This window comes from Botryllus schlosseri, chromosome 11 (genome assembly GCF_051294905.1).
Source record: "Botryllus schlosseri isolate E-star chromosome 11, Bs_hap1, whole genome shotgun sequence".
NCBI lineage: Eukaryota > Metazoa > Chordata > Ascidiacea > Stolidobranchia > Styelidae > Botryllus > Botryllus schlosseri.
In genome coordinates, this window is record NC_137246.1 from 8,245,609 (window position 1) to 8,261,727 (window position 16,119).

Genomic DNA, 16,119 nt, shown 5'->3' on the forward strand with positions numbered 1-16,119 from the left:
AGCCGTCGGGACGACTAGAAAATTATGGTTGTCTAATTAGCCTTAATTGAAGCGAAATGCCGCTGATATAATTTGTAAAATGATTCTTTGCTCTAATTATAATTGTAGTGTAATTCGTGAAATTCGTCTATCCTCCAAATTGAATTTTAATCTGATTTCTGCTTTTCCTGAAAGGGCTACAGGCGAGCTGTATTGTCCAAAACGAGCCAAGCTTGCTGTAAAGACATTTACCATTCTTATGCTTACGATAGGGAACTCTGATTTGATATGAACTGCGCTTGATTCGATCTCCGCGAATTTAGTAATTCGAATTCTAATCCAGTATTCAACAAGCCATTGTGGGTACAGAACTTCAGATTAACGCGAAACAATGACCTAATATTGTTAATTTATAGGGTAAAAGCTTTTCGACTGACTCTCATCAGTAACGAACGTCAACCAATCAAATTCGAAATGTAGGAACTGTTTTGTGTCTATGACGTAATAATAGCAAAACAAACAACTAGCAGACAGGCAAGATACTGACGTTCGCTACTGATGATCGAGTCAATCGAAAAGCTTTTAGCGAATAAATTAACAATATGAAGTTATTGTTTCGCGGTAATCTAACAAATTCGAAAGAACTGTGTAGTTATAACTTCGGTTATATTATAATTTGAAAAATATGATCATTTTCTAGTTGGCTGGCTCTGCAATTGGCGAAATTGCTGCAGGCGCCACCCTATGAAAATTTGCAAATCATTTCTGTAAGTTCAGTGAAGAAGTATCGGGGTCAACATTTATCCCTGGTCGCAATTAGCGTGCCTTCATCGACACCAAAATTGTATATGATTTTGGATAGCGATTGGGCTAGATAGGGCCGCATACGTAGACTATATTAGCTACGAATCTAGCACACGCGATCTGATGTGCGCGATGAGACATTAAATTCATATATGGTGTTTTGGGAAGACAACATCCTTTGTAGCAGTTTCGTGACGATAGTCATTTCGTATAATAAAGTAACGGGTATTCTGTTTTTATGAATCTGCCGTTTGTTAATTTCAATAAGGCTTTCTCCCCAGGAAATCAAGTCCTTGCCGGGTGATTCTGTCCTCAAAAGGTAAATCTCGCACAAGGATATCAAGTCGTCGACTTGAGCACTGAACATTTGCGACACTCCAGTGGCGTTGTTGCCATAGCCTGCTCTTCAAGTGTGGTGAAAACGATTGTAGTCATAGCGCTTTCAAGAGTTTAGCTACTCAGTTCGTATAATCGTGCTTTTGACGAGTTATACCCATTGTTCAAGATTACCATTCCCATTCATCAGAGCGAAGCTATTGTATTCAATGGAGGGGTAAATCATTACTTTCGAGCGGGCGATAGATCGAAACATATATTATTTGGAATATAGTCTCATCTTTCTATTGTCAAGTCAGCGAGGTCGAATTATATACGAGAAGATGATGCTGCCTGTGTACAGAAATGTTTCCGATTTAGCGCTGTTAAAACCGCAGTGAAAATATTCTTAACCCTAAATAAGCTATTCACAGTAAACGAGATGCATCGGGACTGATCTATCTATGCTAATGAATTTCAAGAAGACAGAATACCCGACGAATGACATTCATCGATCCGGTGAAGGCCAGTTGCACGCATACGTGAACGGATTGCGGTAAATTATGAGGTACAGTCGGAATCAGTAGAGGCAGTATACCGCATAAAAAAACAATTGAGACTTTGGTGAATATAAAGGCGGCCGTTCTTAAGCTTGAAGATAATGCAGAACGTCGCTGTATTATGTCTATAGCTATAAGAGACCGTCACAAAGTTGTTTCCTTGCATAATTCATGATCGAAATTGCATTAACTCAAGCATAGGGCAACGAGATCAGCTAGCTTAAAGTTATGGAGATTATAATATAGATGAATATAGGATAGATCGTATATGCTTAACATTCACCTGTCATAATAGCATTAGAGAGAGTTTGGATATCGGATTCGTCCGCCAATGTCGATATTTGATTTATCCGGGCAAAATCCCGTATGTTTGCCAATAGAGATATAGTATTTGTTTTGCATCTGAGAGTCATCAGGAGCGGTTTGTTGGTCACGAAAACAAGTGCGAAATCAAATGGTGATCTACACTCTCCAATTTCTGAAGTGGAAGCCACCGTCAACACTCGAATTTATTCGAACAAGCGGCGATAGTATTCAGATTGTGGAAATATCAATGTTAGGATTAGCTATCAAACGAACCGTTCGCTGTATCTGAATATCGGGTGTACCAAGCCAGGCAGGTTTAGATACTATATGCTAAATATAGAATTCGACTGGAATGAGGCGTACGATTCATATGGCATATGCTATATGAATGCCGTTACAAATACCAGTGTGTATTATCGATGAAGTAGTCATAGATATATTAGTCTTAGCGTTCGTGATATTTGTATGCTGGTTACATTGGCTGATCTACGTCATCTCCCGATGCACTGATGGAACTACACCCCGCAAATGGTCGACAACAGTTTGCTGCCAGGACACTCGGATATCTTTACCAATGTCTCAACTGGGAGTAGAATCAAAATATTCAAGCAAAAAGAAAAACCTGCCAATGGGATCTTTGTACAAAGAATTATTGACTTACGGAAAAGGGCTTGCCTCTCACCGCCAAAATCCGGGCGCCGGATACGACTTCGTGTTCGCCAACACGTTGAGGTCTCACGGTAAGGATTTCTGATGATTGTAACTTTCGATCCTCGTATTCGTAGGCCTACTAAACCGTATGCGCCTTCTCATAGAAAAATAATGAGCGTCTGCGTGCCAGATCACTAACAGTCATATGATTATTAGCTGTGACGTATAGCGTATTGTTCTACATGTAATATTTATAGACACGCTGCCGAATACCAATTTCATGGCAAGGAAGCAAATTCCTTATTGCCAAAGGCCCTTCCTTGTTCGACAATGCATATGTCTTCTAAAAGTACTGGGCGTCTATCAGTAGATTCCTCCTGTCGGGTTACCGGTCATTCATATAGCATTACCGTATATTATGTGAATTTATTCGATCTGCTGTGTCAAATTTTTATAAGCTCCTGCCCGCACGTCCCTACGGACCTTCATACAAACATGGTCAGTAGCAAAGTACTGAAATACTTGTACTTGTACTTGTACTGGTCGTCCACATAATTTCCTTCTTTAGTTGCAGTACTCTCGCAAGCAGTTTACTTGCATTTTCGCAAGCAAATCTAGTTACTTCTTTACTGTAACCAGTGATTAGATTTTTCATTGATAGATCTGTATCATTTCCATGAAATATATCGCCTTAGTCACAGTGGAACATGTAGCAATATAGCATATGTATTTACTATAACGGCATCTTGTTTCGAAATGGCCTTTTTGTAGAGCCGTTAGCCATTCTGCTTTACTCATGAAGATCAATCTAAATATGTACAACTGATTTAGAATATGTTCGGATCGATTTACGAGCAAAATTCCGGAACGCATGGTCCAAAACTGCATGTATTTTCAGTCCATTTTTACTGCACCAGTTTGCTACTATTGCAAAAAGCATTGCGAATCCCTTATTTTAATTCTCTTGTCCCACATATAATTTTACTACGTTGTTGACTACGTTGTTGTGCCGATAGCAGACGGTATATATAAACGTTATAAAAGTTATAATCATACAAGTGGACGTTAAACAGGGTGTGGAAGCTATCAAGGTCTTACGTTTATATAATTTTACGTAATTCCTTGTACTTCTACTCGAGTGACATTTGACACTAAGTGTAGGCCTACTACTTTCACTCCCTTTATATATATTATGTAGCTGATGGAACACGTGTCAGGTTTATTACTGATAGCCTCGAATAAAATTGTGTCCTACTAATGTCCTACTAAAACTGTGTGCGTCTGCCTAATGAAAAGCTTTCAGTCACTTATTAGAAAGGTTATTTATAATAGCCCACCCTACACACCGCGTAGGCTACTTCCGAGGAAAGCAGCATGAGTGCACCAATTTAAATTAATTGCAACGTTTTCTAATCGGGTGCTAGGAAATATATTGCCCTGTGTATGGATTTTTATACCAAATAATAATTAGCACTTTTCTGATAATATCAGTCTAGACCAGTGATTCCCAAACTTTTTCGGTGTGAGGGCCAAATTTAGAATTTCAGAGTACGGTCGGGGCCGCACGAATACTACGGCTATGAAACGGACCCAAACAGTCATCGTGGCTATTTCTCGGAGTAGTTTTATTGCCCTGACAAGATTTCGAAACTGTACACTGTTTACCGCTACTTATCTGCTGAATTGGGTGTCCGTTGAGTGAATCAGCTTTCCTGGCCTAAACGCGCGAAGCGCGAGAAATTTCTTTAGATTCATGACTGAATCGGTCAATATGATCGGGAATTGCATGTTTTGCTATCAATTTTCATCCTGTCTCTGTTCACGTAAACTGATTTACCGGTAGAGCTGAGTGAGGTGTGTTTTAAAAGGTATAGGCCCCCTCAATAGTAATTAAACATCTCTGGGGGTATACCCGTTGGCGGGATTGTAACAGCACTTCGTCAGGACCCCAGACTCCCATAGGGTGATAAACTGACCCCGCATCACGCTGTTCGCTTTTGTAACGAAATTAAAGTTGTACTGTTTAGTGAGACAGCGCGACGCGCAAATATTTCGATAATTCATGTAAAATCGGTGGATAAGATCGGGAATGGCATGGTTGTCCTCTTTGCCCACGTAATTAGATTAACCGGTAGAACTGAGTGAGAAGTGTTTTTGAAACTGCAGATCACGTAAAATTAAACATCTTCGGGCGGGCGGACCCCTAGGTATGACTTCTTTACATGAAGTTATTTGGTGACCTCCTGTCTGCTTTATAAAAAATGTAGAATTGCCCAAACCTACTAAACTGAAAGATCACACGATTTCAGATTGGTATTTCTTCATTGGCATATAACTTTCTTTCCTGCGGGATAGTATTTGTCTTGTGAGGTTCAGATTGCCAAGACAAGAACATTCGGCGCCAGTCATTTAGGCGCCTATGTGGACAATTAAACCTATATGCAGTTTGTACATACAACGAATTTTCTGGTATTTCGAAGTTTTTGGTCAGCTGCCGATCGTTCTGACACACTTCATGGAGTCACATGTTACATGGCCTAAAACTTTATATGTCTTGGTGCGTTGTGGTGCTGTAATGGCCAACGGTGATATGCCCATTTCTATAAATCTTGCGTATTTTTTCTTGTGGAAGAGTGCCCAATAATCAAGATATGCGGCGAATTGAAATCGCGCATGGCGCGAAAATTATTTAAAAAAGTTCCATAAATTTAAAAAAAATACTCCATAATTTATGGTAACTCACGAAATAATTCTGTGCCCCTTCGAGCTCGGCCCCCCTCAATTGGGGGGTTTGGGGTGCAACAGCTACGGCCCTGACTATAGGACTACTAGTTATGCTGCTTTTAGCCGACGAAGCAGTGTGCATCTCGGCGTTTTCAACCGCGAGTCACGTGTTGCACATCTAGTTATCATAGGGTTACCATACGTCCTCTTTTAAGATGATATGTCTTCTTTTTTGAGATTTTGTCTTCTTTTTTGAGGATTTTGGTTACATATAGGGGCAAATTCGACTGATATACATTACGTCAGCACTGTGGGAACGCTACGGCGACTATTTCGGGAGCTGGACCGGAAAGTGGACCCTTTTTTCAATCAACCACCTGTTAATGTGAGAGAAAAACTGCATTTTCCGGGAGTTGAGCTTCTTTTTCTTTCTTAGTCAAGCGACCACGAAGTTGAAAAAATTTACATTTTTTCAGGATTTTCCTCCGGTTTTGAAAGTTATCATTACCTATTTATATCTATAGCTACTGCCCGTTCAACTGGAAAGTTAGGGCACAATGCATTGAAACAGCAGTGACGTAACGTTAGCAGTCTATACTCACAACTTTCCTGCAATTCTATGATTAAAAACTATAGAGGCCAAGCCAAGCAAGAGTATTTTATAAATATACATATTTTTTGTCATAAATCGATTTCCTAATATATTTTGGGGGACGCAAGAAGGCCATCAGGGGGCCGCATGCGGCCCTCGGGGCCACACTTGGGAATCACTGGTCTAGACTATTATCAGGAGCATGACGAAAATATGAAAGTATGCATTTTTATACGAGCTATGAATGAAACAAAATATGGCGAATTCGAAACATTGGTCCAAGGATTTGACGAGTGTGCAAGCTTTTCACATGCATCCCCAAAAATAAAATATATAAAACCGGCCGTAGGAAATTAGGCTATTAATTTTTTCCGACATCGCTTAATATAATAATAAATCGAATTTTTGAAGCGTTGTTTGAAATTCTGTTCACCCGGATAGCCGTGAATTTCGAGCAAATGAATTGGATTCTTGACGCGAGTCTCGACTTGTAAGACGCTTTTGTACTCCATCAATGCAGCTGACTGGATGATCCGCAGGAGTCCCTAAGGATCGTATCGCTGCATCCTGTATTTTATTTTTTGAATGCAATTCTACACTGAATAAAGCTGTTTCTCTCTCATACTAAAAATTCATTTCCCTTTACCTATAGCCGGCTGTGTTAGGTCATTCTAACCCGAGACTGATATATTTGCATGGCATATATTCACTTTGATATGGTACCATTCGAATTTTGATCCAGCGGTAAGTTTGGACTCTCCTAAAATTACTTTCTGAATAACGTAATGTTTTAACCACCACGTCTTTGGTTGTCATCAAAATGTAATTCGTCGACGGCATGTTCGCTGAAATATATATCCGAAAATTTTTCTACAAAATAACTCTGGTAGATGTGTCAGCGTCAGCGGCTCCTTTGATGCAAATAGCCTAGTTTACGCCAATGTATAAAGACGAATGCAAATCGTTTACTTGACAGATAATCCGCACAATATTTTTCACTAAATGTACGAAAATGTTACATATCTAGATGACATGCTTGTCTGTGTATTGCATGGGTGCTTCATTTTTCAACAGTTACGTATCTAGTTTGGAATCTCGGACGTTGCCCCAAACCAAAACCGTTATTGTCTTTGCCCAATAATAACCAATAATCGTCAGATTATAATTTCATCTGCCGAAGACATACACACATTACACACACAATGTACAATGCGATATACAAGTCACAATGCGATGTAATGAACAGATAGTGGGATGCCGAATGACCAACCAGTAGGGGTCTTTTAAACTGGCATCCAACTCGACCTATTGCCCGACGTCACCGTCTTCTTCGATGTTATTCTTTCTTCGTCGGTCCTTTTTTTAGAAGCTACTTCTTACTCTTTTTTCTTTCTTTATCGGGTCTATTTTTTGGGATTTTTGTGACGCCGTAAGACCAGTGACACTGGTATACGAGGAACCCAGAATAACCTTCGACGACGGAAATGGAAATGCCCAGCGCTGAAATCCCTGTTCATGTCATAGTCGCGTTCCCACAGGCTGCAGAGTGCACGCTCCTATACTAAAGCATCCAAACGGTTTTTATGCGATATTAGGTTGCCGTTCTTTCATAGTGAACTCTGCCCCAAAAGACTCTCTTATAAGTTGATTTACGAAATAATTTTGGGTCACCTACGAGCTTTGTACATTTTACAAACTTCTGTTTCACTTTTTGGTAAAACATTGTTATAATATGTCGTGTGCGTCAAATCATTTGGCGTGCCATGAAAAATCATCTCGCATGCCACAAATGGAACGCGTGCCGGGCGTTGCAGACTCCGCCATACAATATGTCAGCCTATGCCAGGGGCGGGCAACATACGGCCCGCGACGGGATTTTGTCCGGCCCGCGGACAGTTTCCCATCTTACATGATAATGTGGCCCGCGGCCGCAGACTGCCGAGATTCCCCACTGCTTGCTCACTACGTCAACTGTTAGTGACTGTATGTTATTATATACGTATGTGCGCAGCGTGCGAGAGTGGGGCTTACGCACTGGTGGCTTTTGGGGTGGGCGCGGTGGGCGGTCGCCCGGAGCCTCCTCGTCGACGGACCCCTATTTGGTCTAAGCGCCCTTTTTCAATGATTATAGGGAAAGACGTGTAAATCCGTATGCTAATCAAGAAGATCCGTACAGATGGGTCAATCATCATCAAATCTCGGTATTTGTTAGAAAAAGTGCCATATATCCCGATACGCATCACGTCTCTGCAGGCGGTAGAGTTATACTTGGATTTGATGTAGTTTATCCTTGCACAATGCACAGTGCAATAATAGATATGGCCTAATCTAGCGCCTGGCTCAAGCCTTGACGAGACTTATTACTAATGTCAGCCGATAGCTCCAAATTACTGTGGCCTGCAGCAGTTCTATCGCTATTCTATTATTTCACGCTACTTGTCATCTTCAACATGAGGACATGAGCTATAGTTAACCGAGTCACTTCTTTTATAATAATTTGACAATGTATGATCAAAGAATAAGCTGGCTAAGGAGCTATTCCACATTTAAGCGTACCTCAAAGCCGAAAGGGGGCTCTGGGGGCTCAATTACATACTCATAGAAGACCGCGGGAAGTCTCGCCCAGCCCCCCCCCCCCCCACCACTGGGCTTACGCGTAAACTTCGTCGAAGCGTGAAGACTTGCATTATCGGCATTTACGATGTATTCAACCCTAATGAATTAATATCTTGTACATTTGGGTTGGCAGGCCTATCGAACGTCTTCAAATCTTAATTAAGGATTTTACCGCATGGTAATAGATCAGAGAGAAGCGTACATGGCGGTGCCTGTATGACAATGTTGTTCTCAAATCCACATAGTCTTCGTTATTATCGGCGAGAAATGGCTTTGAAGTGACATTGCTGTCGTTAAAATACATTCATTACATACGATTTATTCCTTGTATATGTGAATAAATGTGCGAATAATGTATCGATTCAGCAATACGGATCGCCAAGTACTTAATTTTCCGATATCCGACCCGCAGACTGGAGAAGTTACCTGCCCCTGGCCGAGGCCTATTATATGTTATGAAAATACATTGGCGGACCCCTGTATCACAGAGATTTATAATAATCGTGGTTTTGTGTGCTAAATCTGAACGCACAATGTTCTTATAGCAGTGAATAATTTTGAATGTGATGTTGCATGCTGGTAACGGAAAATATCATATTTCAAGCTCATTCCCGCTCTGGGTGAACACCTCAAAACCTTTTTGGTTTTATTGACGCCAGCATGGTTAGGCCTTTTCTAGTTTTATTGGCGTCTTACGTATTTGGTAACCGTGCGTCGTCTTGCACTTAAATTCAGTAGATAGTGAGAGTTACTAGTCTATATACTCACTGTGGGAAGTGAGCATGCTCTTACAACGATCAATGGAACGATATGATATGTTTTGAATTCGACCCACGTCCGGAATAGCCGTTATAATGCATTACCGCCGCAAGGTGTCACTGGTGCAGATTTTCTATCATCCATGGAAACTGATGCTGCGCGGGGAATTTATGACTTTGTGGCTGGGTTTCGATTAACAAAACAGATGTACAGTTCTAATCATTGCTCGAATGCTGTTCCAAAGCTGGTTATTGCTTTGGAAGTGGTCGTTCTAACCGTGTTACAGCAAGGTATTACCGTAGTGCCGATTCGATTGTGATTTTGGTCAATGCGAGGCCAAACTGGAAAATGGCTGTTTTCGGCAATAAGTTGCGCTTGTCAGAACTCAGAAGGGTTTCTTGCGTTAAATAATTAGGTAATTAAACGGAAAGTTGCGCGTGACGTTGCCACCAATTCCGTTCTGGATGAGAGGTAGTGTACAATTCAGTGTAACTATCAGTAGGTGTAATATGTATATCGCCAGTATCGGCTTCGCGAAAATTCTTGATAACCTAATGGGAGTTTACTTTTTCAACTGTAGGCAATTTCATTACATTTATTAAGGAATCGGGAAGACGATATTGTTAATAAACTTGTCATAATCAAAATATTACCAATCAGCATGAATTGAACGCCTACCTGTTGGCTACCTTACTGAAATCATTATAACCACAAGCTGCAATGCACAGTAAGTCTCTAGTATAGGAATGGCGTGTGTTGTGCAGTGGTGATTCAAAAGTTCTAGACCTTCTGACTTGGTAATTTCTCGTGTGGTGTGGCACGGTAATTATCTCTAGTCTACAGATTGCCGATTTAATATGACTATAGCTTGTGAGTGAATTTCATCTTTGTAAACTTCATGTTAAGTTACCTGACTAGGCCTACTTCAAATTATCACATCAAACTGGTACTGCAAAAGTTCCGTTGCTACTATAAATTAATTCAGGTAGTAAAAAAGAGAAAATCTGTGTGAAGCAGTATAGGCTAGTTTAGTACGGTAGGCTATTTGTCATGCCATATTCGAATAAACGACTTTAGTCTTTAGGTATCCCTTTATGTTATAGGCTCATTAGACTCAGTTTGAGCTTCGTAGGATTGTGATTTTTTAGACTACCAGAGGTCTTTTTGACACCTCCCTATCTTTTATTCCATCACAACAAACAAACGAATGAACTGTTTTTTGTGCAAACACGATTTCAAATTTTACTATACGAAGCTTGCGTCGATATCAGAATGTTGATTGGGTGTAGTTTTGGCCTATAAATTAGACAATGACATTAGCCTATTCAGCTCTTGTTGATGACACTTCACTTCAAAGTTTGATTAAGTAGCCTGCTGTTTATGCGATGGAATTCTAGATAGTCATACTTTATGGTACTTGATCTACCATAGATGCATGTGTAGTTGCATGGTGTGCTAACGAATCAGAATATAGGTCTTAAACCATTTATAGCCTATTCAATAATTCAACCCATTGGCAGTGGACAATTGTCGATGAATTCGTGAATCGTTTTCATAATCCCTTTATCTTGGATTATTCCTTGAAAATATTGCCGGCCGTTCTGCCATATAGCCTACTGGCACCGTATGATGCCCACTTTTACAATGCCCGTTGAACAATGGAACCGAATCACTCATAAAAAGAAAAAATAATGCCAGCAATTAGCTATCTTGAATGTACCCAAATGTTAGATAGAACTTAATTTACCAGTGTAGGCCTACATTGTACATGGCCTCTGGAATTAACCAGCGGTGAACTTTCTTGGGCGTCAGAGGCCACAGTCAAAAATTAATTTCATTTCGTTGTATAACGATATCCATTACCCTATAGACTGCTGGGTATATAGTAAAATTCTTTTGTAGATTAAGAATCCTAATTTGCTCGGGTTTACTATAAAATTATTGACTTTCGCAGGTCTTGACCATATTTCACTCGTATCGGCATTGTAGACTACCTATTATTGGAATGTATGGTGCGCCCTGTGTCATAATTGAAATCAAAGTAAAATAATGTTCATACCAGTAAGGACTGATTTTGAAAATATTGACAAAGGTTAGTGGATCGATGTAGTTATCGTGGAAGTTACTTTACGTATTTTTTCATTAGTTATTTTCGTTCATATTGGGTTTATTCGTTTGTTGCATGCATTTTATTTGACATGGCAGAAGTGCTGTCATATATAGAGCTGCATGATTTAAATTTCTGATTTGTCACTATTAACCTTAATTTCCTGGGTTGTTTATATTGCATGAAAAACATACGATATGGCAAATTACAGTTACCCTCTTATATGCATTAAATTTTTGTCTGCAGTTGAGGATGACCATTCCTTTTATCTTGACGGTTTTCCTTACTTTTCAGAGCTATGTAAACTGTTTGGATTAATTTCATGTGTTCGTTAAAATTTATGTCACTTTCAGTTGAATTATTCTTCAAATTTTAGTCGAGATAAAAACATTTTACTCAACCCCGTAAATATTCCTGTCGATTCTGTTTAGAATATCGAATCTTGGGAAAAAAAGGAGAAGGGACATTCTCAGAGGTGCTGAAATGCCAGCACATAAAAGATGGCACGTACTACGCATGCAAGAAAATGAAGCAGCATTATAATGGGTAATGGCACCTGGAAATTCTTTTTATTTACAACGTATTATCGTCCTGACTAGAGTTTGAATGATTTCATGATTTTGAGCCAGTATCAAGTCACAAGTGATAGTATCTATAATAAATCCCATATAAACATCATATATTTACAATACAGACATAGCCGAGTAAGAAACTACTTATGCTCTAACAGCTGTATAAGCTAAATATAGATGCGAACACAACTTTTAAACATTTTCACCGAGAAGTGAACTCCTATGCTGCATATTAATCAATTCAACAGTACTCAAGTCAACACCCTCTCACTTCATACAGTTTTTCGATTGATCACATTATTGGTCAATCTGATGAATATCAACCGGATTTGGCCAATATAATTCAACTTCTATTTCATTATGACATTTCTTCTTCCAGGGTGGAAGAGGTCAACAACTTGCGAGAGATCCAGGCCATGAGACGACTGAACCCGCACGCCAACGTCATCGAGCTTCATGAAATAATCTTGTATGTTCACTGCAGTTTGTCGATTTTCTATGCGCTCTTGGGATCAGTGTTTTGTCAATGGATAAGAGGAGTTAGATTATTGTTGTTTCCCATTCATTTGAAACAGAGTGGTGTGATAATCTGACCTAGAAAAATAAGTTGTTCCTAGCAAAACGATATTGTTCAAACTTGGTTTTTCTTGTACACATGTATTTAATTCTACTTTATTGTCATTCGGCTTATTTGTCTGTGTTGACTGAAAACTACCAATCCATACATTTTCATTACTTCCAAATTAAAAGTTCCCAGTTATGGTTAACTGTACTTTATTGGTGACAAATATTGTTTGGTATTCAGTAACATCATACTTTTATCGTCCCATTATATTTCGGACTTACGTTAATCAATGTAAATGATAATAACTTTGTCACATCACTGTTGCACGTCATATTTCACCATATCGCTTTTATCTGAATTCTGCTATCATTCCCTTATTGCACTCTCCAATGTTCATAAATGATCAGCAATCTTATAAATTTTCAAATAGTTTTGAAGACGGTTTTCATGTAGGCCTACTGTACCACTGATCTACTAGGCCTACACATGTTGTTGTTCCAAATTTACCACTAATTTCATCTGTTTTGGCTGTCCTGTTATTTGATGTATTTAAGTATTTTTATTTTTTATTTTTTTTATTATTTCCATCATTTTTTCAGCGATAAAAAGACAGGAACGGTGGCGTTGATATGTGAGCTGATGGATATGAACATCTATGAATTGATAAGAGGTGAGATGGGAAAAATGTTGTTTTGTATAATAAACAACATATCCGGAAATAAATCACATTCGAATGATGTTTAGATATTTTGGCGGCCTTTTGAACATCCTGCCCCGTAATAGCAAAATAAGCTAAAATCATTTACGAGGAAATGTACAAGCTGACCTCTGTTCTTTTCTATCACTGTGACTTGTCGAGGCGGTTGCTTTATTGTGGAACAATGGGAATTAGACACCGTTTGAGAATTATGATATCATCTGCTCCAAGCATGGATTGGATATCAATTGGATTCAATACTCGCTAGTATTCCTACGGCGTGGTGAGAGACGCCCGTGACACTTTCTTGGCGTTTGTCCGTTAATTAGATGCCGACATTATCGAGATGGTCTGCCTTTGTGTTTATGAATCGGTGGAGTAATATGAAATTGTTTTAATAACATTCCACTGGTCAGGTAAAGGTTTTGACTGAAACTGCTACTCCTTGTTCGGATTTGATCGTGATCATTTTAGATACGGTACCTGATTTCAGATTTTCTATTGCACCTGGTCTGTCTGTGACTTGGCGTGTCACAGATGCAGACATTCCCGCGTTGTTTATGTGAAAACTCTTCAAGACAGAAACACATTAATATAAACAAAGACTGGGACGTCTCTACATTCGTTTTATTTGTTCTTTGACTCGAGTAAACCTGTACGGTACAGTAATCTGATGATCCGTGTTTCTGAATTTGGGCTTTCACTATGATGTAACAATCGGAAAAGAGCGTAATCGAAATGTTGGCCAGCTAGTCGTAACGGAACACTGCCAACTTTGTTGATAACACTCACGAAAAATCATCAGGCTGCTTGGCCTTATGATAATATAATTTATAAATCCAAGGGTGAGTTGGCTTTCGTGTGCAAATAACTAGATTAGATAGACTAGATTTCAAGTTAATTATTCCTGTGGTAAATAATCTTTCACTGTTACCTTATGTAGGCTACAAATGATCTCATAGGCCAGGGTCGTGCATCCCTATGCAACCAATTTGATTTGCAAACTAGCTTTATGATTAACATCGTAAATCCAGGGGTTGCATATTAGCTTTTTGGTTGTAGCAAGCATCGCCGTTTCATTACGAATAAATTGGAGTGATTACGAGACTTGACAATAAAATTTGGCACCGGATTAGTTATAACAAATGAACATAATAACTGAATGTAAATTTCACTAAGGTAAAACGAATTTCGTGTTTTCTAATATATTTTGTCAGCGTATTCATGCGCAATATAAGCAGATTTGCATATTTTAGTATTATTCTGGACCTTCTCTTAGCTCACTTGGGCTTAGTTCAAACATGACGGACTAAGCTTTAATTCGAAAGCGTTTCGTTGTCCGCATGCTGTTCAAAATTGACACTTCTTTCAGTTCTAAGTGAGTTTCAGGTTGCGCACCCCCGGCCTACGCTATATGCGGTTTGGGCGTCCTGGAACTGTGAACAGCTAACCGTAACCTCAAGATTTTCAAAGTAGCTCAATGAATATTAGTTTTGTTTGATGAGATCTGACTCATTGTAATTTTATTGAGGCAAGCTATCAAGTGAACTAGTTGCATTTTTTGCCAATTCTCTGGTTTGCACCTGCCCATTTTACTCTGATATCAATAGGATTAATCTGAATCTGATATCATTTTAATCCTCACAGATTTGCCCCATAATAATATAGCTTGGTTGTTAATAATTCCTTCAGGTAATTAACTCGCAATCGTTTCATGGGGTCGTTTTTATTGTCAACTTGCATCCGATCAAATCAAATAATTTGATGTCATGATACAGCGATGTATCACTGTCTCATTGCGAAGTAGTGATGGTTTATTAGGGTTACCATAATTTGAAAATCTGAAAAGAGGACACTTTTCAGACGCACAATACCGGAGAAAAATTCTGAAAAAATGGTAAAATTTTTGTACTTCGTGGCCGGTTGACTAAAAAAAAGGTCAACTTTCTCGCTCAGCGCCGAAAATACAGTTTTCCTTTTACATTGTTAGTTGGTTGACTAAAAAAAGGGTCAACTGTCGGGCTCACCTCCCAAAATAGCCGCCGGAGCGTTACTTCATTGCTGATTTACTGTATCTCAGTCGAATTTTGCACTATTTTTAACCATAATTCTCAAAAAAGAGGACATTTGGGCGTCCTCTGAGGACACTTTCAAAAAAGTCAAAAAAGAGGACAAATCCTTTAAAAAGAGGATGTATGGTAACCCTATGGTTGATTATTGGTATCACCATATTCTATATTTATGTTATTTAATTAACTGTTCGTGTAGAGATGGGCTTGGAACGCTAAATGATCAAGAGATTGCTTATGTTAACCATTTCTGACTACAAAACTGACAGATGTAATCCCAGGGTGAGGCATCAGTGGTGATGGCTGTATTTATTAAGCCATCACAAATCTTATCCTCACGACTTCCATTGTTCCTACAATGGAAGCTCTATCTAGGATGCCTAGACCAGCCATCTACTCTCTTCCATACCTTCAAGCTATATTGCGATTATAACTATCACAACTTTCTTTGTTAGCCAGTTTGCGTTATCATACTATTGCTGTGAGTGTGACTGTATGCTTTTTGATTTCATCAATTGTCAGTTTAAATACAATAGAATAGCCCAGTACAGATTTCTCTCTGAATAAGATTGATTCCATTTACTCATTAGCATTTCTGGCTGCAGGTGCAGCATTAGCTACTCAAACATTATTCTCATTGTTTTGGTCTGTACTAGATTTATGATGTTGATATATGGCAGTGAGAATACTTTTTTTCTGATTTTGGCGTGTTCACCATAAATATTTGATTTGAAACTTGATGTGACAATTAACAGGGGTCTCATACACAACTCCTTTCCACTTTTCATTTTATATGCTGTAGC

The 16,119-nt window shown here is 39.1% G+C and overlaps 1 protein-coding gene across 5 annotated transcripts in view; it reads left to right on the forward strand.

Moving 5' to 3' along the window:
- The first annotated feature begins 1,973 nt into the window (after nt 1-1,973).
- The window catches only part of LOC145451112 (MAPK/MAK/MRK overlapping kinase-like), a 32,053-nt gene continuing 17,907 nt past the window's right edge, over nt 1,974-16,119 (forward strand). Inside the window, exons 1-4 of one of the 5 annotated variants that reach the window (XM_080329599.1) lie at nt 1,974-2,704; nt 11,845-11,959; nt 12,365-12,454; nt 13,150-13,220. In XM_080329599.1, coding sequence (XP_080185725.1) covers nt 2,353-2,704; nt 11,845-11,959; nt 12,365-12,454; nt 13,150-13,220 — 628 coding nt within the window. In that variant the 5' untranslated portion in view covers nt 1,974-2,352. The other 4 variants (XM_080329603.1, XM_080329602.1, XM_080329601.1 and 1 more) reach the window with 4 other exon arrangements.